At 41.2% G+C, this 27,392-nt stretch overlaps 1 protein-coding gene across 3 annotated transcripts in view; it reads right to left on the reverse strand.

Moving 5' to 3' along the window:
• LOC126236739 (deubiquitinase DESI2) overlaps window positions 1–27,392 on the reverse strand; it is a 131,783-nt gene that overhangs the window by 47,258 nt on the left and 57,133 nt on the right. For all 3 annotated transcript variants that reach the window (XM_049946273.1, XM_049946274.1, XM_049946272.1), the window contains exon 2: window positions 8,801–8,975. In XM_049946273.1, coding sequence (XP_049802230.1) covers window positions 8,801–8,923 — 123 coding nt within the window. In that variant the 5' untranslated portion in view covers window positions 8,924–8,975. The remainder of the gene's footprint in view (window positions 1–8,800; window positions 8,976–27,392) is intronic.

The following is a 27,392-nucleotide window of genomic DNA, read 5'->3' on the forward strand; positions in this document are numbered from 1 at the left end:
CGCAGCTAGCGCCATTCGACGGCCAACACCGCGGTTCCTGGTATGTCCGCTGTGCGGTGCGTGTGATCATTGCTTGTACAGCCCTCTCGCAGTGTCCGGAGCAAGTATGGTGGGTCTGACACACCGGTGTCAATGTGTTCTTTTTTCCATTTCCAGGAGTGTATATAATAGAGGGAAACATTCCACGTGGGAAAAATATATCTAAAAACAAAGATGATGTGACTTACCGAACGAAAGCGCTGGCAGGTCAATAGACACACAAACAAACACAAACACACACACAAAATTCAAGCTTTCGCAACAAACTGTTGCCTCATCAGGAAAGAGGGAAGGAGAGGGAAAGACGAAAGGATGTGGGTTTTAAGGGAGAGGGTAAGGAGTCATTCCAATCCCGGGAGCGGAAAGACTTACCTTAGGGGGAAAAAAGGACGGGTATACACTCGCGCGCGCGCGCACACACACACACACACACACACACACACACACACACACACACACACACACATCCATCCACACATATACAGACACAAGCAGACATCTCACAAGCTTGTCTGCTTGTGAGACGTCTGCTTGTGTCTGTATATGTGTGGATGGATGTGTGTGTGTGTGTGTGTGCGCGCGAGTGTATACCCGTCCTTTTTTTCCCCCTAAGGTAAGTCTTTCCGCTCCCGGGATTGGAATGACTCCTTACCCTCTCCCTTAAAACCCACATCCTTTCGTCTTTCCCTCTCCTTCCCTCTTTCCTGATGAGGCAACAGTTTGTTGCGAAAGCTTGAATTTTGTGTGTGTGTTTGTGTGTCTATCGACCTGCCAGCGCTTGCGTTCGGTAAGTCACATCATCTTTATTATATATATAACTAATAAACCAAAAGCACTGGAGACCTGGCAGATGTTTTGCATTAAAGCTCCCTCTTAGTGTGCTGAAATTTAGTTGACACCGGCCCACTTATGGGCATCCTTTAACTTACAAATTTATGATGAAAATACAAAATTTAAGTTATTTTTTCCACTTACAACGATTTTTTTTTCTAATTTGGAAATTCACAGAACATTATCTTTTCTGTCATATTGCCAGATACTACTGATGTAATTATAAACAGTATCTTCTCTGCTCCAGCTATCTGTATTATGTAAATATTTATTACTAAAAACGTAAAAAAATTGCATTTTTATGAATTATTTACTCAAAAACCCCCACCCAAAAACTTTTCAGAATTACACAAAGTATTGTTTGGTTAATATGTTAGTAGTCAGTGCAAACACAGTGTGCAATAATTTGCTGAGCAGAGCGTCAAAAATCTTTCATCATTCTGGATAGTTCACATCACTGAATTTCTAGAGTAAACTATGCAAGTTGGCAACACTGTTTCCAGTGCTCTTCTGTTTCTAACGAACGAGTGATAACTCGCACATAAACCATTCTGCATAGAGTTTTGTGTGTGGTTTGAACTCTTCGTTAGATACAATGTCAGTGAGGAAATACAGTACTGAAAGAGTGAGGTGTATGGTCTATGAAAAAAGAAACAAGAAGGTGGTGTTTAACAAAAGTGAAAAACACTCCACAGTTGTTGCATATCTGTCAGAGGTACTGCAGAAATATCTTTGTCCTCAAGTAAAGGTATTAGCATCGCATCCATCGTGCAGGAATTCCTACACTCACTACAAGAAGAAATTTAGTGATAACCCACTTGAACAATCACCATCACCCGGATGTGAAACTGAAGAAGACAATGCAGATGTTTATATTCCTGAGTGTGAAGCTGTTGATGCGTTGAATGTTAAAATTTCTGCTGTAGTCCCTACGATATCCCCACTCAAATGTCCGGGTAAGGTAGGACACACAAGAAGAAAACAGTATGTAAAAAGAAAAGGAGAAGAATTGAAACAAATTTTGCACATGCAACGTCTTCAAAACTTTGTGAAGTGTATAATGTAGATGCACTTGGAGCCGAACCTGAAGATAGTGATATGTGCACAAAATGCAGTGTGTAGTTTTGAAACCTAAATACTGCCATCTCAGCGGCCACCCATACTGAGAAAGTACAGTTACCGACACTGATACCAGGTAGCTACTCTAAGCAGCAGATACAGAAATACATACCCACTTCCTCACATTATTTGATTGAAAAGCTCATAAAACAAAGGATGAGAAAGGTATTTGGGCATGCCCAGATTCTTACGTGGGCATCCGTTGCAAGATGATATGCTTAATTTTGCTCTGGAATATTACCTAAATGATGACAAAGATTGCAGCAGGCAAAGTCGTATCCACACTGATGTTTTCTGTTAGTAAAAATGGTGAAAACATTAAAAAGGTAAAAAGATATATGACAAGATCAATAACAGAAGCATATCTCCTACTGAAAGAGAAGAACCTGAATTTAAAAATTACTCTCTCAAAATTCTACTCCTTATGACAAAAATGGGTAAAATGCCAGCAAATGAAATGTATTTACTGCACTAATTTGAAACTTCTTTGTTTCAGCATAAGTAGTATCACAGGAAAAAAAGAGCACAGAGATGGACCTGACACTTTTGTGTATATGTCAAGAGCCGCAAGATAAATGTTGGTTTCAGGAGTGTACCATGTGCCCTGGTGCTGAAGTGGTGACTGTTGAAGCATTACACCTTCAGGATACTGACAATGACATAACCTACACATTGTGGGAGGGAGGAGAGTTGGTGAAGAAGACCGTAGAGCAAGAGAAGTTTGTTACAGAGGTTAGGCATTAATTATGAAAGAAACAGCTCACCACCATGTCCAGAGGATTCAGAGACAAGTCGTAGCAGTAATAAAATCAGTGAAATCCCAGAATACTGACACACCGGTTCTTCATTTTGAATTTTCTGACATCTGGTCTGTTGCTTTGCAGAATGAAATTTAAAGCTACCACTGGTACACATCCCAGGCATCTATATTCATGTGTGTTGCCCATTTCCTTGGAACATTACACGATTTGGCTACTGTCAGTGATGATCCCATTCAGGACACTGCACATGCATGTTGCGCTGTCAGCATGATAATTGATGACATAACATCTAGCCCCCCCACCAAATCACGAACCGTGGACCTTGCTGTTGGTGGGGAGGCTTGTATGCTTCAATGATACAGATAGCCGTACAGTAGGTGCAACCACAATTGAGGGGTATCTGTTGAGAGGCCAGACAATCATGTCGTTTCTGAAGAGGGGGAGCAGCCTTTTCAGTAGTTGCAGGGGGCAACAACCAGCCTGGATGATTGACTGATCTGGCCTTGTAACACTAACCAAAACGGCCTTGCTGTGCTGGCACTGCGAATGGCTGAAAGCAAGGGGAAACTACAGTTGTAATTTTTCGCAAGGACATGCAGCTCTACTGTATGGTTAAATGATGATGGCGCCCTCTTGGGTAAAATATTCCAGAGGTAAAATAGTCCTCCATTCGGATATCTGGGCAGGGACTACTCAGGAGGACGTCGTTATTAGGAAAAACAAAACTGGCACTTTATGGACTGGAGTGTGGAATATCAGATTCCTTAATTGGGCAGGTACATTAGAAATTTAAAAGGGGAATGGATAGGTTAAAATTACATATAGTGGGAATTACTGAATTTCAGTGGCAGGAGGAACAAGACTTCTGGTCAGGTGAATATAGAGTTATAAATACAAAATCAAATAGGGGTAATGCAGGAGTACGTTTAATAATGAATAAAAAAAATAGGAGAGTGGGTAAGCTACTACGAACAGCATAGTGAACGCATTACGGTAGCCAAGGTAAGACACAAATCCCACGCCTACCACAGTAGTACAAGTTTATTTGCTAACTAGCTCATCAGATGTTGAAGAAATATATGATGAGCTAGAAGAAATTATTCAGACACTGAAGGGAGATGAAAATTTAATAGTCATGGGGGACTGGTATTTGATGGTAGGAAAAGGAAGAGAAGGAAAAGTAGAAGGTGAATATGGAAAGGGGGCAGGAATGAAAGTGGAAGTGGCCTGGCAGAATTTTGCACAGAGCATAACTTAATCATAGCTAACACTTGGTTTAAGAATTATGAAAGGTTATATACATGGAAGAGGCCTGGAGACATTGAAAGGTATCAGGTAGATTATATAATGGTAATACAGAGATTTAGGAACCAGGTTTTAGATTGTAAGACATTTCCAGGGGCAGATGTGGACTCTGACTACAATCTACTGTTTATGAACTGTAGATTAAAACTCAAGAAACTGCAAAAAGGTGGGAATTTAATGAGATGGGACCTGGATAAACTGAAAGAACTAGAGGTTGTGGAGAGTTTCAGAGAGAGCATTAGTGAATGACTGACAAGAATGGGGGAAGAACTACAGCAGAAGAAGAATGGATAGCTTTGAGAGATGAATTAGTGAATGCAGCAGAGGATTAAGTAGGTAGAAAGACAAGGGCTAGTAGAAATCCTTGGGTAGCAGAAGACTCAATTGATGAAAGGATAAATATAAAAATGCAGTAAATGAAGCAGGCAAAATGGAATACAAAAGTCTCAAAAATGAGATTGGCAGGAAGTGCAAAATGGCTAAGCAGAGATGGCTATGGGACAAATGTAAGGACTGAGAGGCATATAATTATAGGGATAAGATAGACATTGCCTAAATGGCAATTAAAGACATCTTTGGAGGAAAGAGAACCACTTGTAAGAATATTAAGAGCTCAGATGGAAAACCAGTTCTAAACAAAGAAGGGAAAGCAAAAAGGTGGAAGGAGTATATACAAGGTCTATACAAGGGTGATTTACTTGAGGGCAATATAGAAGAGGGCGTACATGAAGATGAAATGGGAGATATGATACTGCGTAAAGAATTTGACAGGGAACTGAAAGACCTAAGTTGAAACAAATCCCTGGGAGTAAACAACATTCCATTAGAACTACTGATAGCCTTGGGAGAGTCAGCCCTGACAAAACTCTACCATCTGGTGAGCGAGATGTACGAGACAGACGAAATACCCTCAGACTACAAGAAGAATATAACAATTCCAATCCCACAGAAAAAAGGTGTTGTCAGGTGTGAAAATTACTGAATTATCAGTTTAATAAGTCATGGCTGCAAAATACCAACACGAATTATTTATAGGCGAATAGAAAAACTGGTAGAAGCCGACCTTGGGGAGGATCAGTTTGGATTCCGTAGAAATGTTGGAACACGTGAGGCAATACTGTCCCTAAGACTTATCTTAGGAAATAGATTAAGGAGAGGTAAACCTTTATTTCTAGCATTTCTAGACTTGGAGAAGGCTTTTGACAATGTTGAATGGAATGCTCTCTTTCAAATTCTGAAGGTGGCAGGGGTAAAATAAAGGGCACAAAAGACTATTTAAATCTGTACAGAAACCAGATGGCAATTGTTAGAGTCGAGGGGCATGAATGGGAAGTAAGGGTTGAGAAGGGAGTGAGACAGGGTTGTAGCCTATCTCCAATGTTATTCAATCTGTGTACTGAGTAAGCAGTAAAGGAAACAAATGAAAAATTCAGAGTAGGAATTAAAATCCACGGAGAAGAAATAGAAACCTTGAAGTTTGCTGATGACATCGTAATTCTGTCAGAGTCAGCAAAGGACCTGGAAGAGCAGTTGAACAGAATGGGCAGTGTCTTGGAAGGAGGATATAAGATGAACATCAACAAAAGCAAAATGAGGATAACGGAATGTAGTCGAATTAAATCAGCTGATGCTGCGGGAATTAGATTAGGAAATGAGACACTTAAAGTAGTAGATGAGTTTTGCTATTTGGGGAGCAAAATGACAGATGATGGTCGAAGTAGAGAGGATATAAAATGTTGTCTGACAATGGCAAGGAAAGTGTTTATGAAGAAGAGAAATTTGTTAACACCAAGTATAGATTTAAGTGTCAGGAAGTCTTTTCTGAACGTATTTGTATGGAGTGTAGCCATGTATGGAAGTGAAACATGGACGATATATAGTTTAGACAAGAAGAGAATAGACGCTTTTGAAATGTGGTGCTACAGAAGAATGGTGAAGATTAGATAGGTAAATCACGTAACTAATGAGGAGGTACTGAATAGAATTGGGGAGAAGAGGAATTTGCAGCACAGCTTAACTAGAAGAAGGGATTGGTTGATTTGACATGTTCTGAGGCATCGAGGAATCATCAATTTAGTATTGGAGGGCAGTGTGGAGAGTAAAAATCGTAGAGGGAGACCAAGAGATGAATAAACTAAGCAGATTCCAAAGGATGTTACTTGGAGATGAAGAAGCTTGCACAGGACAGAGTAGCATGGAGAACTGCACCAAACCAATCTCTGCACTGAAGACGACGATAACAACAACAACAAAGCATCTAGAGGCAATGCATTTCCTTAGCATGTGTACGTGACTAATAGTGCAGCATCTCATTTTAGAAACTGCTTTCAGCTTTATGAGCTTGGTCAACTGTGTAGTACAGGCATTAAGAGAAAAAAATTGGTATAGGTCTCTGTAGAAATCAAGATTTAATCTCCAGCATGAAACTGTTGATGCTGCAAGAGATGCTACTAGATTTGTACACACCATATCCACACTAGTAACAAAATCTGTACAGAAACCAGATGGCAATTGTTAAGAGTCGAGGGGCATGAATGGGAAGTAACGGTTGAGAAGGGACTCTTAATTCTAAGTGAAAGTAAATTATGGGAATTCTGTTTACAAAAGAGAGAAGAGTGGTCTGCTATGAAGCCTGTGGTAGGAATTCAATCAAGTCACTACTGGATTGCATCCCAGAGTGGCACATACATTGCAAGAATGGTTCTCCACGAAACGCATCCTGTTATTGTGTGTGCAACGCAGAGACCACAGTATACATTAGAAGACTTTGTAGTGAGCCATTTATTTTGTTGTGAGCAGGACTATCAGTGGTGGGTGAGACAGATAATAAATGTCTCTCATGAGCTGCAAGATACAACACCTCATGCTCCTGCAAGTGCTTTCACATGGCCATCATCATAAGATCCGTGTGCAGTTCTCATTTCAAAATACTGCTCTTGTTAGATCATCATTGTCCGTGTGCAAATTCAGCTCGGCTACACAAAGTCAATGAGAAGATTTTATGGAAAGTCACAAAGAAGTAAAAACATGACAGAAGACAATAATAATTTGTGAATAACACCATAAAAAGAAAATGTGGCATAAAAATTCTATGTACCTCATTTTTGTTATAATATGCTTTCAAACAAAATTATAAATTGTTTTGCCACTTATAATGTTTTAAATAAATATTTTGATTCAGAAATACCAGTTTTGCATGACATTTACTTAAAATCAGTGGTCAATTTAAAATGTCCATGATTTTTTGACCTTTGAAGTTGAGCTAGGTCTACCTAAAAAATTTCTCAAATTCTGTACAGACAAGTACTGCCCACTCTGATTGTTACATTCCTTGAGTACAATGACCAACTAACATACCATGAAATTTTCATAACATTTAAGAGGGGTTTTGGAGAAAATAATTTCTAAACAATTTATGTACAAATATTTTGACAGTTAGCAGCACTTCCACTTTATCATTTCTCAAGTCAGTTAGCATCCTGTGACTATTTTTATTTTCAAAACATAATTTTCAGAAGTGTGTATGTATTGATCATATCTCATAGTATTGGGAACAAAGTATTTATTGAAAATAAAATCAGATTGCTGTAACTTTTCGTTTCTTTATTACAATTTTTCAATTTATAGTGGTCTGTAACACTTTAACAAATCATCAGAAAATCAAAATATTGTAGTTCTGAAGAGGTATCATGTGGAACTTCAACATATATATATTTCAGCAAACTTTACAATAGTTCACTCTTGACCTGTTTCATTTGAGATAAAACTGCCCTATAGGCCAAACAGGCAGAAATTTCAGAACTCAATTTAAAAACCATACAGACTGCAAAAAACTGGATAAATGTAACAAATTAGTGGTAGCAACATATATTAAAGACACAGACCATCCTTTCAAAATTGAAAATAATCTTGAAATTTTGCACAAACTCAGAAAAAGATAAGAATGAATATCAAAGAAGAAATGGAAGTGTTCATTCATAATACAAAATATGGAGAGAATATTCTTAATGTGATAACAGAGTTAAAAAACTCCAAATTCTTCAGCAGTTTTAAGCCTAATCTAATGGAACAGATTTAAGATGTGCCAATGTGAAACACAGGACCACAAGACTGACATTATAGAAAAAATCACTGTAAAATGCAATAGTCTACACTCATTCACATGTAACACGACTGCCATATTTTATTAAGTGTACAGAGTTTACATGTATATAGGAACATTTGTGCAGTGAGTTATGTCCAAAAACAATGACAAAATAAATAGTACAATATTGTAATGTTACACAACAGCTCCGCAAGTGTACTGAGGATGAATAACTGTCATATAAAAAAATGTATCACACAAATTTGCAACATAAGAACTGATGCAAAACTATCTCCACCCCACAGAGGCTGTGCTGTCCATCATAATAAATAAACAATGAGAGTGAGTTCCACACTGGCAGAAGACATCATTGGACATCAGTTTCTGGCCAACCACTGCCCCTCCCTCCAAATTCCCCTCCAGCCCCTCCAACAGTGAACAGTAAACAAAAAGTTCTATGTTAATTTAGTTTAAGACAATTTATTTTTAAGCAATAATTTTCTGTATGCACAACACCTAAAGATGGGCAGGACATCCTTAAAATGTGTTTATGTTAAATTAAACACAAAACAAATAAAAGTGACTGGTAGGAGAAAATACAAATAAATAATGATTTTTCCTTATTGGTTATAATTTAAGAAACAAGTCTACACCTTCTTACCATGTCATAAACATTCAAGATGACTGGCTCTCGAGCCATCCTTGGAATAAGTTCTTCAGCTTCTGTTGGATATCCCAGGCAGCTGGGAAATGGTAAGTTACAACTCAGACCCGAGGAAAACATTCAACCAGAATTTCGTGTCTTTTCCAACACACTCTTCATTATAGAGAAGATCCTGTAAGAGAAGTAGTCATGAAGGGATCAACAGTGGTCATACTTTTTGGAAAATATTCATAGTCTCAAAACATCTGTACATGCATCAACATCCTTGCCATAATCAGGAACATTATTTTTGTGTACAAATGGAATTCAGAGATAAGTGGCAAATAAAATCAAGACCAATTTACATCTCACAGCTTTAACTCTTCATAATAGATCACAATAAAAGGTTCCCCTGTCTAAAAAGTGTCTCAACCCGTATAGGGATTTCAGGAACAGGTACACAGAAGATAGAATGTACTACATTGGAGGGTTCACTCATCAGTAACATGAAAAAAATAAAAATTGTAAGGACAAAGAGTACAAGAAATATGGCGCCTTGAAGCTGAATTACAGCCTTTCAACAGCACAGTGGTATGCATTACAAAGCACTGATGTAGTGAGGCTGAAGTACACCAAGTAGCATTAACATCAAATGAAAGGACGAGCTGCTACTGTAGAATTACCATAAAGGATGGTGGACTGTACATCTGTATCATAAATAGTGCACATTTTAAAGATAGGCAGGATCTGATTATAACTAGTGAAAAGTGTCAGCTACTAAATACAAACAAGGAGATTGACATCAACCAAAAATTAATTACTTTATGTGTATACAAGACCACCTAGTGACAATGTCGGTACCTTTTACAACAAATTTACTTCTGTCTTGGTCGGTATAAATTTCCTGAACTGACAATCTTAGATGTAGATATAAACATTAACACAAGTGTTAAAAATAAAATTGGTAAAAACTTCCTAAACATTCTGAACACATCTGGCATAGCAGGAAAGTAAACATTGCCACAAGTGTAAACAAAACTACAGCATCAGTCTTACACCATGTACTAAAAGATAGCAGCAGGAAAAAGAGAAATGTGGTAAGAAGATTTTTGCTTCTCAGACAATTACTGCCAGATAACAAACCAAAAGGAAGGCAGGGAAAATCCCACAAAATTTCAGGTTTACGAGAGAATGTTCTCTGAACCAGAAATACATACTTTTTCAAGAGTATTTGCAAACCAAACCTTGGGTTAAAGTGCATAAAAAATGCAGTTTTCCCATTCTCTAAATAGTGCACATTGTTCAAACTAATTTCTGAGACACATTTAGCCACAGCAGATGCAGTAGGAAAGAAAAAATAAATACTTCAGTTCTTTGCAAAAGCACTACACTAAGCCACGATCTCCTACACTATCACAGTTATGAAATATATGAGTGGCATTTTCTCAGAAGTCAATAAACACAAAAACGTAAAGTTTGCAGGAAATACATTTTGTAAAGTATCATACCGAACTACTAATTATGTAAAAAAAAAAAAAAGCGATAATTTAACATCTACACCACTTTTGTAGGCATGATTCTGATTGTGTGCTTGACTTTTCTAAAATTTCATTTTTTTATATCCGAATAGATGAAAAAGTTTGAAAGTTATTTTCAAATACAATAAATGCAAACATGGAATTTAAAAGTTTTGTTAATATACATATTCAAAGCAACTTTTTTCTGTTTCTTTTTCATCTACAATTACAACAAAGCAGCTACTTTATCATTCATTTTGCAAAGAAATACGATAAAATACTACAATATAACACTTTAATATCACATTTTCCAGTAAATGTTTGATAAGCAGAAGTGCAAAATAGCAACAAATGCTACTGATACAAAACAGAACACTGGCTATAACAATAATAAACTGGAAATCTATTGACCACTTTTAATCATGTCCGTACAAAACTCTACTGCTCCTTCTGGTTTGTTAAAACACCTTATAAGTTCCAAGACATACTTTTTCTTTTCCTTGCTGTCCATGTTGTTCTCATATAAGGTGGGTGCCTTCCTCGCTTCCTGGCAGCAGTTTCTGGATTTATGTACCTCAATCTCTAAAGAACTTCAATCATCTGTGTCCAATACTGACAACAATACCTTCTTCTTCAACTTTTTATAAAAACATCCCTCGTTGAGCAGTTATTTTGGAACAAGTTTTGATCATAGGACTTTCAGTGCACTGGACTTGAGATCCTTTTCTTCCCAAACTTTATTTAGTATCTCGATGATGCTATGTTCAGGGTTGACACCCGTTTTCCCCGAGTGAAATTCCCAGATATTTCCCTGATTTCCAGACAACTTTTAGCATTTTTCCCTGACAAATTTTGTGATCTCAAGGATAAATTAAGACATAAGTTGACAATCTGTCTTTCCAGCTATTGTACAAGAATGTAGGTGACCACCAATAAAATTTTGGTTCTATATGTTCGTTATTATAGGTTATTACCCACTGTATTATATCTATTATTTTACTGGTACTGTGTGATTTTTCTGTTGAGAAATAAATGAGTACATAGTGTAAAAACTGCCAGTAACTGATACAATTTTCTTCTTATCATCCATACTTTCTAACATATAAACTACTTTTGAAGTGCCAAAATGTACTACAACAAATAAAACGTCTATAAAATGCCACACAGTACAACATCCTGGCAGTGAGACAGTCGCAACTCGTGAAATCCATCACCCATGGCTTCTGGCCTGCTGAGGAGCACCACAATCCTGGGTCCATGGATAAACCACAGAACTAGCCTGCAGGCAGATCAGTGAGACTAGATCCGACAGGCAGGGTCTGCACACTTAGTGGGAACTGAATGGTTTCAGATCGGCAGGCCCAATACATTACAAATACACACAGAAACAGTCTGATACAACTCATGCACACATGATCGCCTTCTCTGGCTGCTGCATCTGCCGCCTCTGACAATCAGATCCAAACAAACCAGTCCTCACACCTCCCTGCCTCTCTTCAGCAGCTGCTAGGCTAGTGGCAAGAAGTGGTGGCAGCACTGACTGCAAGCTGAGGGGAGTGACAGGAAGGAGAGAAGCAATAAGAATGAAGGAGTCAGGAAGCAGTGCACATACTCAGCTGCGCCCAGCCACTGATGTTGCATGACACCTCAGTAAATAAACCATTTCATCTACTGAGACATACAATGAGACTTTTCCAGTTTCTTTTTTCCAAATTTCCCAGATATTTCTCTGATATCTCTGACGCGTTTGAAATTCCCTGACTTCCAGAGCCTATGGCAAGCATGTATGTAGTTCCAGCGCTTTATAGTATGCAGTTGGCAAAAGAATAGCTTCATTTTTCAGTAGTCTTTCCACTCTACCAACGCACTGTCAGAGGGCATGCAGCTGTGACCATGAATAGGGAAATTATGTTCCAGCTTATTAAATTTTCTACTCTCTTCAAAGAAGGTCATTAGTATGCATATAATTATTGTATTTTTTAGGACAATATTATGAAAAGGAAAGTTGCTACTGATCATATACACTCCTGGAAATTGAAATAAGAACACCGTGAATTCATTGTCCCAGGAAGGGGAAACTTTATTGACACATTCCTGGGGTCAGATACATCACATGATCACACTGACAGAACCACAGGCATATAGACACAGGCAACAGAGCATGCACAATGTCAGCACTAGTACAGTGTATATCCACCTTTCGCAGCAATGCAGGCTGCTATTCTCCCATGGAGACGATCGTAGAGATGCTGGATGTAGTCCTGTGGAACGGCTTGCCATGCCATTTCCACCTGGCGCCTCAGTTGGACCAGCGTTCGTGCTGGACGTGCAGACCGCGTGAGACGACGATTCATCCAGTCCCGAACATGCTCAATGGGGGACAGATCCGGAGATCTTGCTGGCCAGGGTAGTTGACTTACACCTTCTAGAGCACGTTGGGTGGCACGGGATACATGCGGACGTGCATTGTCCTGTTGGAACAGCAAGTTCCCTTGCCGGTCTAGGAATGGTAGAACGATGGGTTCGATGACGGTTTGGATGTACCGTGCACTATTCAGTGTCCCCTCGACGATCACCAGTGGCGTACGGCCAGTGTAGGAGATCGCTCCTCACACCATGATGCCGGGTGTTGGCCCTGTGTGCCTCGGTCGTATGCAGTCCTGATTGTGGCGCTCACCTGCACGGCGCCAAACACGCATACGACCATCATTGGCACCAAGGCAGAAGCGACTCTCATCGCTGAAGACGACACGTCTCCATTCGTCCCTCCATTCACGCCTGTCGCGACACCACTGGAGGCGGGCTGCACGATGTTGGGGCGTGAGCGGAAGACGGCCTAACGGTGTGCGGGACCGTAGCCCAGCTTCATGGAGACGGTTGCGAATGGTCCTCGCCGATACCCCAGGAGCAACAGTGTCCCTAATTTGCTGGGAAGTGGCGGTGCGGTCCCCTACGGCACTGCGTAGGATGCTACGGTCTTGGCGTGCATCCGTGCGTCGCTGCGGTCCGGTCCCAGGTCGACGGGCACGTGCACCTTCCGCCGACCACTGGCGACAACATCGATGTACTGTGGAGACCTCACGCCCCACGTGTTGAGCAATTCGGCGGTACGTCCACCCGGCCTCCCGCATGCCCACTATACGCCCTCGCTCAAAGTCCGTCAACTGCACATACGGTTCACGTCCACGCTGTCGCGGCATGCTACCAGTGTTAAAGACTGCGATGGAGCTCCGTATGCCACGGCAAACTGGCTGACACTGACGGCGGCGGTGCACAAATGCTGCGCAGCTAGCGCCATTCGACGGCCAACACCGCGGTTCCTGGTGTGTCCGCTGTGCCGTGCGTGTGATCATTGCTTGTACAGCCCTCTCGCAGTGTCCGGAGCAAGTATGGTGGGTCTGACACACCGGTGTCAATGTGTTCTTTTTTCCATTTCCAGGAGTGTAGCAGAGATGTTGAGTGACTCAGCAGGCACAACAAAAGCACAGTCAAACGAATCTTTCATCCCAAACAGTCCTTCATCAGAAAAAAAAAAAAAAGAAAACACACACACACACACACACACACACACACACACACACACACACACACACACACACAAATGCAACTCATACACATATGACCAGTCTTTGGCAGCCAAGGGCTTTTAGTGTAAGTCATATAGGAGTCAGGAAATAAATGAATTTCATTTGGACCATTTTCTGGCTGGGATGCCTCAAGTTGCTGGCAAAACCCAAAAAGCACAGGCTACTTGTTTACGTACTTTCGGTCCTCCTGTTTCAAGCTAAGTGTAAAAAGCAGTATTTTCTTTTGTCTGTGCTCAAGAATGAAGCTAATGCAAAAATTATATACCCAAACCTGTCTTGATTAGAATACTTCACCTATGCAGAACTTTGGTATTGGCTGATTCTGTTATATATCAAAACATACTTTAACCGCATTTGGATTTTCTCCTCTCCTTTACTGCATAGAACTTTTATGAATGAAGTCTGTGCATCCTGTGGTTTGTTATTAATTGATTCTTCCTGTCCAGATCTTGTTCCTTTTTTAATTTCAGTAGACCAATCTTCCTGCATGTTGAGTACAAATTAAAGTAGTGATAGAAAATATGTTTGCATTTCAATAAAGAGTAAGCAGGGAAGCCAGACAATTCCCATTTTTTGCAGAACTGTTTCCAAATTCTGATTGTATTCAGCTCGCATGGTAAATAACCTCTTCTGGACATTTTCCTTGAATAGTGGCTCTCTCTAAACCTGTGTGTTTTGATATCATTCTTTACAGCTTGTGTAACTTCCTTATCTTTGGTAGTGCTGCGACTTCCCCCTCTGTTTTCAGTCGGTAAATTTCCCTGTAACATGAAATTTATTGGCCTAATTTTTGATGCTATCTTTCAACTTCCCTGATGTTGCTTGAAATGTTCCTTATGCTGTACTTTATTAAAATGGTTTTCTTTCTCTGTGGTTCTTTCTTCATGTTCCTGTGTTTTGGTGCTGTGATTACCATGTTCTTTAGCAATAATTTGTCCTGTCTGTTTTGTTTAAAATATTCACATGACAATGAAAAGTTTTGATATCACTTGTTCTTGTTGGAGTTTTTGGATGCTTTCACTCTCAAGCTGGACTTCCAACTCCTGTGGACTTAGTTGCATGTAACATTTTCTGAATCCCTTGCATTAACTTCCATTTTATAGTTTAATGGCCTACTCTTTTACAGAAAACTTCTCTCCGACACAACAGGCTCATACTGAGCAATAATCAGGAGTGAATGGTGTTCAGTAAACCATCAATTTCTGTTGTTGGTTCTGAAAGCAAGTGCTTGCCTACAGTTTATGTTCTTTTTTCCTGCTGGCACCTCTCTCAGATTATTACTGACAGTTATGTAATACATTTTTATTGGCATCTCACATTGTTATTCTCCTTTCAGGCCTCTCAGAAGCAGGACACAGTTTGCGTTTACTGACTTTTGCTTTAACTGGCCAAAGGCTAGTACTGAGTTTTACAAAAACTCATTGTCATTCCCTGTACACAGCAGCTAATGTTGGATTTTGACCAAACCATTTCAATGGGGCACACATGGCAACAAGCTACAAATATTTACATTTTGAAATATTGAGCATTTATCAACTTCTGATGAAAATGCTACTCATATACAAAAGGGTACAGTTTACAACTATATTTTTTGGGTGTTGCAGTGAAGCTGCAACAAAATTTTCCTTAATCTTGTGTAGCATGCAAAACGAATTTTATGTAGCCAGCAAACTGATGATGTATTCTACTACAGAGCAAGAAGTCAGAAAGACAGTTCAAAAATTTAAAAACAAGTATTTAGCAGGATTAGATGACTTGCCAAGGTGCTTGGAATACTTGCATATAGAGCATACAAACTCCATTAACAAACATAATGAACAAGTCTTTGGATATGGGCATTATTTTCTGAGTACCTAAAGCAAGCAAAAATTGTGGCCCTATTATGGAATCGTAATATAGAAAATATCAAAAACTACTTGCTGTTCTCCAATTCTCATCTTTCTATCTCTTCTTTTATGTGAATAGATAAAACATACTTAACAAAGTACAATTTCGCTTCTGAGGTAACAAAAGTATAATTCTCATCTTTCTATCTCTTCTTTTATGTGAATAGATAAAACATACTTAACAAAGTACAATTTCGCTTCTGAGGTAACAAAAGTATAATGCTGGCCATAATAACCATTAAAAAAACTAGTACTTGAATATCTTGGTAGGGATGACTGAATTATAAGGCACATTTTCTGACAGGTTCAGGCTTTTAGCAGCTGGAACTGTGCACAATAAACAAAATGAAAATAAAGGAAGATGAAAGAACAGAAAGGAAGAATTGGTAGCACTAGAGTTTTTAAAAAATACAGGTGCTTGTGAAACTTCTTTGTTCCATGAATGACAGATAACGCATGTGGCAAGAACCTCATTGCATATTTGTGTGAAAAACTTTCACCTGTCCTATTATCTCACACATGAAACTGACAGCTACAATACTTGTAAAAATGGGAATCTTTATGACCCAATTTGTCTATTATCCAAAACATGTGATGACTTTCCAGTACAGACACCACAATTTTTTAATTAGATCTTCCCGAAGCACATTGCTTACCATGGAAAAGTTAAGAATTGGTTGGTGGATTGGAGAGAGAGAGAGAGGGGGGGGGGGGAGGGAGGGGGGAGCTAAGGGGCAAAACAGTGAGGTGTCCATTCCCTCGATCCAAGAGTGGTCCATCTGATCCAGTTGGGAGATTCAGAGCAGTAAATGTGAGAAGGTTACAGCAGGAGACGCACCCTGCCCCTGCTCTGGAGGTAAAGTAAAACCTTATAAGTGGGAATAAAAACAGCTTTCATGGAAAAAAACTGAGAACCAGTTCAACCATCTGTGAATCATCCACCAATATTGGAGGTAATGAGTAAGGAAGTCCATACTTAGCACGGAGGCCGAGAGGGGGCATGCCATCAAGATATGAGCTACTATCTGTAAGACATCACAACAGCAATAGTGGAGCGGCTCGTTACACAAAAGCAAACTATGTGTTAACATGGTATGACTGATGTGGAGGCAATAATGGTCTGTGGATTCCTTCTGGGAGAAGTGGGAGGACGAGCACCATGTTGCAGCAGTTTCCTTGATTGTGAGGATTTTGTTACATGGGGCAGTAGCTAACCAGATGTCGTCGTTCATTTCTGAGTGAGCAGTTATTTCATGTGATCTCACAAATTCGCACATGGGGTTGGCAAAGTGAATGGTGGGTAACTAATGCAGCCCGACAAAGGTCAGTGAGAACATCATGAACAGTGGGCACCAAACAGTGGCAAGAACAGCATCCATAAATAGCCTGGAAACTGCTCACGTTCAATCAGTCAGTAAACATTAAATCATAGTCAAGGGAGGCTCATTTAATAAAATTGAAAGGTTTGCTACCAGTTGTCAGCTCTGCCATAAACACACTACATGTTCCCAGTAGCAAATCGCGTTCCATACTGGCGGGAGAAGTAAAAGCATATCCTGTCTGATCAGTCTTAGAGCCATTGGTGTAAACGACAGAAGCACCCTGGAACTCTGGAAATGCTGGATGAAAAAAATGCCAAAAGGTCATTGGGGCAATTAAGACTTTTGGACCTTGGAAGAGATTGGTCCTAATCCATGGCCTGGACACCATACAAGGAGGAGTGCACAAGAAAACACAGCATGAACAATTCAGTGAGGGGAGACTGGAATCTTGGCACGGGAAAGCGAGGCACACTCCACCTGGTAATCCCACCAGAGGACACGAATCAGGAAGATGACACTCCTTGTATGTAAAGAGCATGGGATACGTGGGATGATCAGGGAATTGTTGAATGGCAATTGCACAGAAGACCAAGAGCTGGTACCACCAAATCTGAAGAGAGAAGAGCAGCTGAGCCATAAATCTGGCAACCGTAGTCCACCTGGAACGAAACCAGGGCCCAGTAAATATGGGTAAGATTCACACCCCCAGACGTGTGGGCAAGGAAGCAGAGAGAGTTAAGCTTTCACATACAGCTAGTCTTCAGGTGACAAATGTCAGGCAGCCAAGTCAGATTTTTTTATCAAAAAGGAGGCGCAAGGTGTGGGACTGGGCTACAACGACCAGATGCTAGGTACTAAAGAAGAGTTCCTGGTCAGGATGGACCGTGGTATAATGGCATAAAACAAGAGTTGCATTTTTTGTAGGACACAGCTGTAAACCACGGGAAAGAGCTTAAGCAGAGGCCTGCCAGATGGCACTCATGCAGCTTGCATTCGGCAGAGGTTACCAAGTGGGAGCTGTACAAAATGCAAAAATTGTCGACATATAAAACAGGGGTGACCAGTGGCCCAAAAGAGGTCACTAGCCCATTGATGGTGACAAGGAAGACAGTGATACTCAATACACAGCCTCGCGGGACACCATTCTCTTGGGCCTGTGGGTAGCTGAGTGAGGTGTCAACTCTAATCCTGAACAATCAATGCAATAAATACTGAGAAATAAAAATCAGTAGGTGGCTTCCTAAGCCCCAGTCATGGAGAATGTGTAAAATGTGATGGTGCCAATTGTGTCATATGCCTTATGCAAGTCAAAAAAGGCTGCAACAAAGTGTTGGCGTTTAGAAAAAGCTTGTCGGATTGGTGTTTCCAACCTAAGCAGACTGTCAGTTGTGGATCACCCCTCCCAGAAACAACAGCGACAGGGGTACAAAAGACCATGAGATTAAAGAATGCAGCATTATTTGTGCGCAACCATCCTTCCCTGCAGCTTTATAGAGATGCCGTGATGAAGGTACTGTTCCCAAATTTGCTCAATTTTCTCACTTTATTGATACTAAAATGGCAAAAAGGATCGAGAAACGGGCTAGTTTTGCATTAGTATAGGAGAGAATTCGTTTCATACATCAATGGTTGGATCTGATATCCAAAGAATTGTATTTCTTGCATTTAGAACTTCCTTCTCATCTGTCTCCCGCATCCTGGAAGTGCATTGATGAAGCTTCGTGGGCCTATTCGGATTCTATGTAGAACAATACTATTAAGAAACAATCGCCGAAATTTTTTCAACTTCGCCAACAACCATCCATATCTGACAACATTATTCATCATTGGACAGTTATTAATTTAACCGACAAGAAAACTGGATGATGCTACTTTGTCAGTTTTGCAAAAAGGTATGCGCTTTGTTACTACATCTAGGAACCTGTCTATTACTGATTTTATTAATGCTGTTGAGCAGGCCATTGCTCGCTTTCCTGAAGATTTGGCAGAGGAAATTAGACAGGAAGTTACTTATCATCTTCACCACGCACTCTTAACACAGAGTAATATTTCTTCCAGTGAAAGGAAGGCCATCCGGTCATTGAGGGAAGATAAGAATCTTAGTTCTTCTTGCTGATAAAGGTAGTGCCACTGTTCTTTTGCCTCATGGCCTGTTTATCGGATGATTCTGCTTACCATAAACTTTGGAGTGATCCTACAGATCGGATAAAGCGGAAGACCATTTCACTTATTAAGAAGAGCTCCCTGCCGAAGGAGACCATCAAAAAACTTCATCCAGGGGCAGCAGTACCACCCAGGTTGTATGGTTTACCGAAGGTGCGTAAATCTGGAATTCCTCTTCGTTCTATCCTTAGTAATTTGGGCACTCCCACTTATAATTTAGCTAAATATCTTGCTTCCGCCCTCAGCCCTTACGTTGGGAAATGTAATCATCATTTATCCAACTCGATTGATTTTATTCAGCAGTTGAAGTCTTTATGCAATGGAACATCTGACCTTTTAGTCAGTTTTGATGCGGTTTCTCTTTTCACCCGGGTACCTTTGGAAGAGTCCCTGTTGTTAATTGGTCAACTTTTGGACGATAAAACTACTGAGCTGTGTCATGTGTTGACATCGACATATTTTTTATTTAATGACATATTTTTTGAAAAAAACTGACGGTGTGGCTATGGGGAGTCCTCTTTCCCCTACGTCGCCAATCTTTTTCTGGAGGATTTTGAAGATATCACACTCAGGACTACTTCTCTTCAACTTACATGTATTTGGAGATATGTGGATGGTATTTTCATTGTTTGGCCACATGAAATGGAAGCTCTTAATCAGTTATTAGATCATTTTAACTGTCTTCATCCAAGCATCAAATTATCAATGGAAATTTAAAAAGATGGAAAATTACCTTTTTTGGATGTTCTAGTACACAAAAGAGAAAATTGTACCTTGGGACATGGTGTACACTATAAACCCACACATATGGACAGCTATCTTCATTCTATGAGCTGTCATCCACCACATCAACACATGGGAGTTCTACGTACATTAGTCAAGAGAGCTTATGCCATTTCTGATTCTGAAAATTTGACACAGAAACTGGATCATCTTAAGGCTGTCTTCGAGCTCAACGGATTTACTGATTATCAAATTAATCGTGCTTTTCAGTTTGGACCATCAAGAGAAGCAGCACCAGATACTAGTAAATCAGTTGCTTTTCTACCCTTAGCTGGAAGTATCTCTTCAAAAATTTCTAGAATTCTCAGGAAATATGATAAAAGTGTTCTTTTGCCTTTGGCCATGACTACAGTCCTGTTTGGATCTGTTAGAGATGATTTGGGATTGAGAAAGCCTGGAGTTTATAAAATTCCCTGCCATTGTGGAAATGCCTATATTGGACAGACTATTCGCACTGTTCATGACCAATGTATGGAACATGAGCATCATACAAGTTTGTTCCAGCCTGAAAAATCTGCCCTTGCCAAACACTGTCTCAACGAAGGGCATAACATGTCGTTTGAAGAGACGCAAATCATTGCTCCGGCTTCTCATTACTGGGGTCGTGTGCTCATGGAATCCACTGAAATACGATTATCTGATGACATTATTAATAGAGATAAAAGTTTTACTTTAAGCAAGCTATGGAACCCTGTTTTATCAGATATAAAATGACAACGGTCTGATTTTCGACCCGCTAAATCTTAATTTGCGATTTATCGCTTTCGCCAGTTTCTATCATCGGCGGCGCTGCAATTCTTTGCTTCACAGGGGGCAGCTCTTCCGCTTCTCGCGCAGGTGCAGTGGCCTGGACCCGGCGTATCAAGCAGCCGCCGTTTCTGATGTTCATTCAGTTCTGGCGTGATTGTGTACTCAGCGATCTCACCTGAAGATGGCAGCCAGATGGATCACAAAAATATCGTGCAGCGAAGACGATCAAATCCGGCAGCATATCCATGAAGAGCATAAGCAAAACACTACAAGATCACAGCTGATAGTGTATGTTGGTAAGGCTAATCGGCAGGTAACAGTCAAGAGATGTTGGGTTCTTGCCTGGTTTAAGGACTGGGACAATTATGCTGTCTTGCCATTGCAGGGTAACACACTGTGGAGCCAAAGATGGTTTAAGACCCTGAGGAGATGTTGCCTTCGGGGAACATTCAGGTGTTCGATAATCTGACTGAATTGCATCACGGCCTGGGGTTGTGTTGTGGGACAAGGCACGAGCCTGAAGTAGGTCCCAGTCAGTGAAAAGCTCATTATAGGATTCAGCTTGGCGGGAAGTGAAACATAATGGGGTTATCTTCAACTTGTAGCTTCTGCAGTAGAAAGGTTTCTGTATAGGAAGAGGATGCTGATCTGTTGCAAAGTGGATCACAAGGTATTCTGGAAGAACTGATGAATCAGTACAAATATTACTCTGTAGGACATGACCTGGAACAGCTGTTGATTGTTCACTGCCCATAAGACTATGGAGATTGACCCGCACCTGAGATGAAGATGCATAAATCCCCAGCGAGGAGACACAGAACTCCCAGTACTACTACTTACTGCGTTTTAAGATAGCTGGAAAGGTGCCATGGGCAGCACTGGTGAGGGTATGAGAACCATCACTGAGGATGCACAGATCATGATCTGTGAGAAGCTGGTCAATAAGTAAGACCCTACCAGATGTAATGGTACTAATCCACAAGGGCTAGTGTGCACCGAAGACCCCAAGCGGGAGAAAAGGGGGGAGTTGTTGGGTTAATGTGGTCAATCCAACATAAGTAAGTGGCCTGCCTGGAGCCAGGTAAACATTGCTGAGGTTCTTTGGACTCACACTGCTATTGCCTTCAATGAGGTACGAAGGGGAATCCATTCACTGATGACATCAATACAAATTGAAGTACAAACCCCTCCAGATGCCCTCTCAGTACCAGCACAGTTCCTACAGAATGCACAATAACCACAAAGTGTTTGAGAATGGTCATTAGTGAAGTTTGTTTCTTTGAGAGCAATGCAAACTGAAGAAGAAGAGGCTATAAGGTTTTGTAGTTCTGACAGGTGACAGTAGTACCCATTACAATTGCATTGAACAATCATACGACTGTTGGCAAGGTTAAGTGAAAAGGGGACACGAGGACCAGTCACGCCACAGGATCACTGCATGTCACCAGTGGGAATGGAACCAGATCCACAAACAGCTGTTCAGAATCTGACGGCATTGGGGGGGGGGGGGGGGGAGATCTGAAAACTCCAGGGGCAACAGAAGAGCCTTGTCCAGATTCTTATTCTTGTTTTCCTATTTTGTGGGCAAGGTTCACTCAAAGGGCTATCTGCACTGAGTGCGAGGACAGATGAAAAGTAGGTGCTCCTGAGACCAAGGCTGGTTCAGCTATTATTTGGTGTCAGGCCTCCAGTCCGAGGGTTGCTAGAGAGAGGGATCCCAAGAAGGAGCTATGTCACAAGCACTTGCCGAAGAACATTTCTCTGGCTAGGTGTGGGATGTAGATCCTGAAGAAGGTATTGTGGGAACCATGGGAGGGGAGGGTGGTGGGGGATCTGGTCTGGTGAAGGTTGTGGTGAGGGAGAGGGGGGCAAGGATGGTCATGTAAGCATAACTGATTGTCATATCAGCAGGATGTAGGAATTCATATTACTTCCGTGCCTCAGTATCTTACTATATGATAGGCAGGCAATAAATTTGTATTCCTGGATCTTCTGTTCTTTCTTGATAACTGTGTACACTGGCAAACATGGAGAGTGATGTTCAGCACAGCTGACACATAAAGGTGGATGTTCACAAAGACAACCTATGTGGACTGATCGTCCACAGTTGCTTTATTTTGGGTACACCAAGCAGTGGGATGACATATGCTAGAAGTGTAATCATCTGAAGCATCTCATAGGCAGCGGGACATATGGTTTCAACTCTCACCTGCACACTATGATCTTTACTTTATCTGGTAGAACATTCCTTCATAGATTAAAATAAAATTGCTTGTATTCCTATGATTATCCTTGTAGCTCTTTTTGCATATAAATGTATGCATCACCGTTGGAGGTTGGGATGTAAGATCTCTGTGAGAGATGATTCCCTGGACCATGTCTGAAGTTTAGTGTGTGTCACAGTAATGTCATCTAGACAATCACATACCTGAAGATCTGTTGATTGGGCATCAGAGGGAGTTTTAATTAATAAAGAACCATTTCACATTTTTCTTTCGCAGAGACTGAACTTACCCAAATTTTTCTTCAATGTTTTTGACAAAAAATAATGATTTTGCTGCAGTAAAACTATCCCCACCACTCCTACCAAGTACCAGCTGAAGTGTTTCCCTCTTAGACATATAGCTCATTCCTCCCCACAGTGTAGCCAGGGAAGGAAATGTCATGGGGCCGTATCTCTCTGGACTGTAATAATCTTTCCAATCCAAAGAGACTGCTGGGGCCTTGCAGCCACTGTTTCTTGTGCAAATCATCTGGCATGGTACCACTCACTCCAAATGGGGGCTCTCCCCACAGGTACCACCCAGCCATGGCAATGGTTAACTGGTCAGAAAACTGTTGTGCCCCAACCATGATGGGCACATACTTCTTGGCTTGCATGGAGAATTTCCTCCTGAGTACAAGGCCAGTCTGTTTAAAACTGGTGGTACCCTCATTCTGTTTAGCCCTATACTATTTTACAATTTCATACTGTAAACATCAAATGTTCACTGTTCATTTGTTTCTCACTCTTGTCACTGCACACACTATACACACATGGTTTCATAATGGAATGCTACACACACAATCATCTGAAATCAGGACTACAACGAGGATACTTAGTTTACATTTTATGTGCTGCTACTTCTGATATTCTAGTCTAAAAAACTGAGTCAACATCCCCCTTTAGAAAGTGATATACTGAGTTCAGATAGAGGATAAGATGTTAGTATTATACACTGCATGGCTTTAGCAGTACGTGTGTGTGTGTGTGCGTGTTTTTCATCATCACTATTATTATTCACTTGTGTTATTTTTCCACCATTCTCCTACTCTTTACTATCTAAGCAATCGTTCAATGTACAGAATATATTGTTTAACAGGTACTTTTTAACTGCCTTTTTAAGTAAGTTAAACTTAGCAATTTTGTTAATCTCCTTAGGAAATTTATTGCAGTTTTATTCCTTGGCAGAAAATTCTGTTTTGAATTTTGTGTTTATTCTTTCTAGGTAAATGCATGTTCAGTCCAGATCTTGTCCTACAGTCAAGGACAGAGCTGTTTCTGCAGTAAGTATCAATGTTATTTGTTTGATGAATACAACTGATTGGTTGGCTGGTTCATTGATTAAAGGGACCATACTATGAGGTCACCAGTCCCACCTGGAACAGGCAAGTCAGCAAAACTACACATCAAAGATGGGCCTACAGCACGAAACCTAGGAAAGGAAACCTCAATATCTGCTGAAGGAACAAGAAAGAAGAAAGGAGGGGAAAAGAAGGAAGGTATGTGAGGTGCCCCATCCAGGGAGCAGCCGGAGGATCCCAAATGCAGCAAGTGTGATGGGGCACATATCCCTCACCACTTGTCAGAGGCACCCCGCCCACCAATACCCAGAAAATACTAGCGACACGAACAGAGCGAGAGAAGCACAGGAAAACAGAGGACGGACACCAAGTCAAACAAATAAGGCAAGGTGGAGGAAGAAGAGCAAAACAGCGGGCAGGGTGAAGTCTGGGGAAGAGTTCCAAGCCCAGACGGCTGCTGCCCATTGGGGGCAGAACAGAGAAGGCAACAGGGCATTCTGCCAGCTCCTTGCTGGGCCAACGAGGCTAAGGCACCTTCCCTTAGAGAGTGGGGTAAAAGCACCCTTCACGAATATACCTTAAAACAAGGTCAGCTGCTGAGGCATCATTTGCTACTACCACGCGTATCGAGTCATGGAGATTAAATATTTGTCGCAGGCTGGCTAGGTTAGGATAGCACAGCAAAATGTGAACCACAGCCACAGTGGAGCAGGTCCTTGTGACAGAGGAGATGACGATGACTATGACTCAGTCGAGCATGACCGATGCAGAGCCAACAAAGGAAGATGGAGTCCTTGCGAGAGGTCCGCAAGGAGGACCTGCACAAATTTTGGCCCTTTTTATTGTCTGTAGTTCGTCCAGCAAAGTCGGAGTGAGCCATTTCATATTTCAAATCCTTAGAACTTGATGGTATAATACCAATCGAAGGTCCACCTCCATAATACTGATTTCAAGAGGCAGCTTGCCGGTAGCCACTTTGACCCACCTATCAGCAAGTTCATTCCCCAAGATCTCAACATGAGCTGTGGTTCACACAAAGACCATTGAGTGTCTACCTTGCTCATGGGCAAAAAAGGTATACTGGATAATCGTGTGAGGGTAACACTGGTCAAAATCTTGTAAACTGCTCAAAAAGTCATTGCAGATGAGGAAGGACTCACTGGTGCAGGAACAGATATAGTGAATAGCATGAGAGATAGCTACCAACTCGAGAGTGAAAACACTGCAGTCATCCAGAAAGGAGCAGAGTTGATCATATTCCACACAAACACTAGCAAAGCCAGAATGACTGGCAACCATCGAGCTATCAGTACAGACTACTTCTGAACCCTGAAACATTGAGAAAATGGAGAAGAAATGGCGGCAGAGGGCATCAAGTTGAGCCACATCTTTCAGACCTTGTGATATATATAGACAGAACTGTGGACGAAGGGTGCACCATGGAGGTGTACATGTGCGGGCAGGGAGAAGAGGTGGCAGAGGGAAAAGATGGAGTTCAGAAAATACGGACTAGATGCAGAGTAATTTGAAACCCCAGATCTGGGTCACCGTTGTGGAACGTGGACCTCCTTATCTGGAAAGAAGAGATGGTAGCTCAGGTGCTCCAGGGAGCAGCGGAAACATAACTTGAGCGATCAATTGTTGTTGACGCAAAAACCGCAGTGGTCGAACCCCGGCCTCCACTAGGAGGCTGAGCATGTGGCTAGTTCAAAAGGTGCCAGTTGCCTATCGTACCCTACAATGATGTTTCAAATAAAGTATCTGTAATGTTGAAGGTGATGCCGAGCCGTATGTGAACTCCCATAATCTAGACAGGCCTGGACCAATGCTGAGTGAGCTGTATCAGAGCAGAGCGGTCCACACTGCACAGCTGGTGTTGCTGAGGCATTGAAGAATACTGAGGTGCAACCAACTTGTCCACTTTGGTTGATGAAGATGGGGAAGCCATGTCAACTGGACATCAAAGAACAGTCCCAGAAAACAATGAGAGCCCACCACATTGAGGGACTGGCCATCAAGGTACATATGTACATATCTGTATGAAGATGTACTGTACATGAACAACAGAAATGCATGATGCAGGTCTTTGCAGCTGAAAAATGGAAGTCATGAGTGGCAGCCCAGATTATGCTCTGCATCTTGCTCACTGCAGTCAGCGTTCTGCAATGTCCATCGCGGAAGGAAAAAGAAATATAAATAAAAAAATAAATTAAAAAAATAGTCACACAAATAAAGGGACACTGTACTCCCCACAGCTGTCACCAGGCCATTGATAGCCACTAAAAAGAGAGGGACACTTTAGACAGAACCGTGCAGAACCCCACTCTCCCGCAGATAGGAGGTGCTGTGGGAGGTGTCAACCTGTACCCAAAAAGTGCGACATGGAAGAAAGTTCTGTATAAAAATTGGGATTGAGCACAGAGGCCCTGCTCATGTTAAGTTGGCAAGAATGTGATGGCGCCATGTGGTATCATAAGCTTTATGTGCATTGGAGAAGACTACAATAAGGAGTGGTGCTGGGCAAAACCTGTTCAGATGGCAAACTCCAGGCGGACTACATTACCTGCAGTAGAGTGGCCTCAGTGAAAACCACCGTGGGTACAGCCAAAAGATCATGGGATCAAGGGTCCAATAAGGCTTTCGACTTACCACATGTTCAAACAACTTGCAGAGGACATTTGTTAAACTGATCAGGCAAAAGCTGTCTGTCTGAAGAGGTGGTTGACCCAATTTCAAAACTGGAATAATGACACTTTCTCATCAATGGGAAGATAATTCCCATCGCTTCAGTGACGCTTAACTAGGGTTATTTCATTTCAAGTGGACTAAATTTAGGTAAGCTCCCCAATCGATTATCTTCAATTTTGATGAAATTTTTACAGGATGTACACACAGGACTTGCCTGTGTGCTTATCAAATTACAGCTCCATAAATAGTATGACTGGGAAACTAGTTGCCTTTTTGTGGAGTCTACTTTTTTGACTTCACAACTTAAATGAATAAATCATCAACTTAGTTTTATGATTGTTTGTGACTTA

Source organism: Schistocerca nitens, chromosome 2, assembly GCF_023898315.1.
Source record: "Schistocerca nitens isolate TAMUIC-IGC-003100 chromosome 2, iqSchNite1.1, whole genome shotgun sequence".
Taxonomy (NCBI): domain Eukaryota; kingdom Metazoa; phylum Arthropoda; class Insecta; order Orthoptera; family Acrididae; genus Schistocerca; species Schistocerca nitens.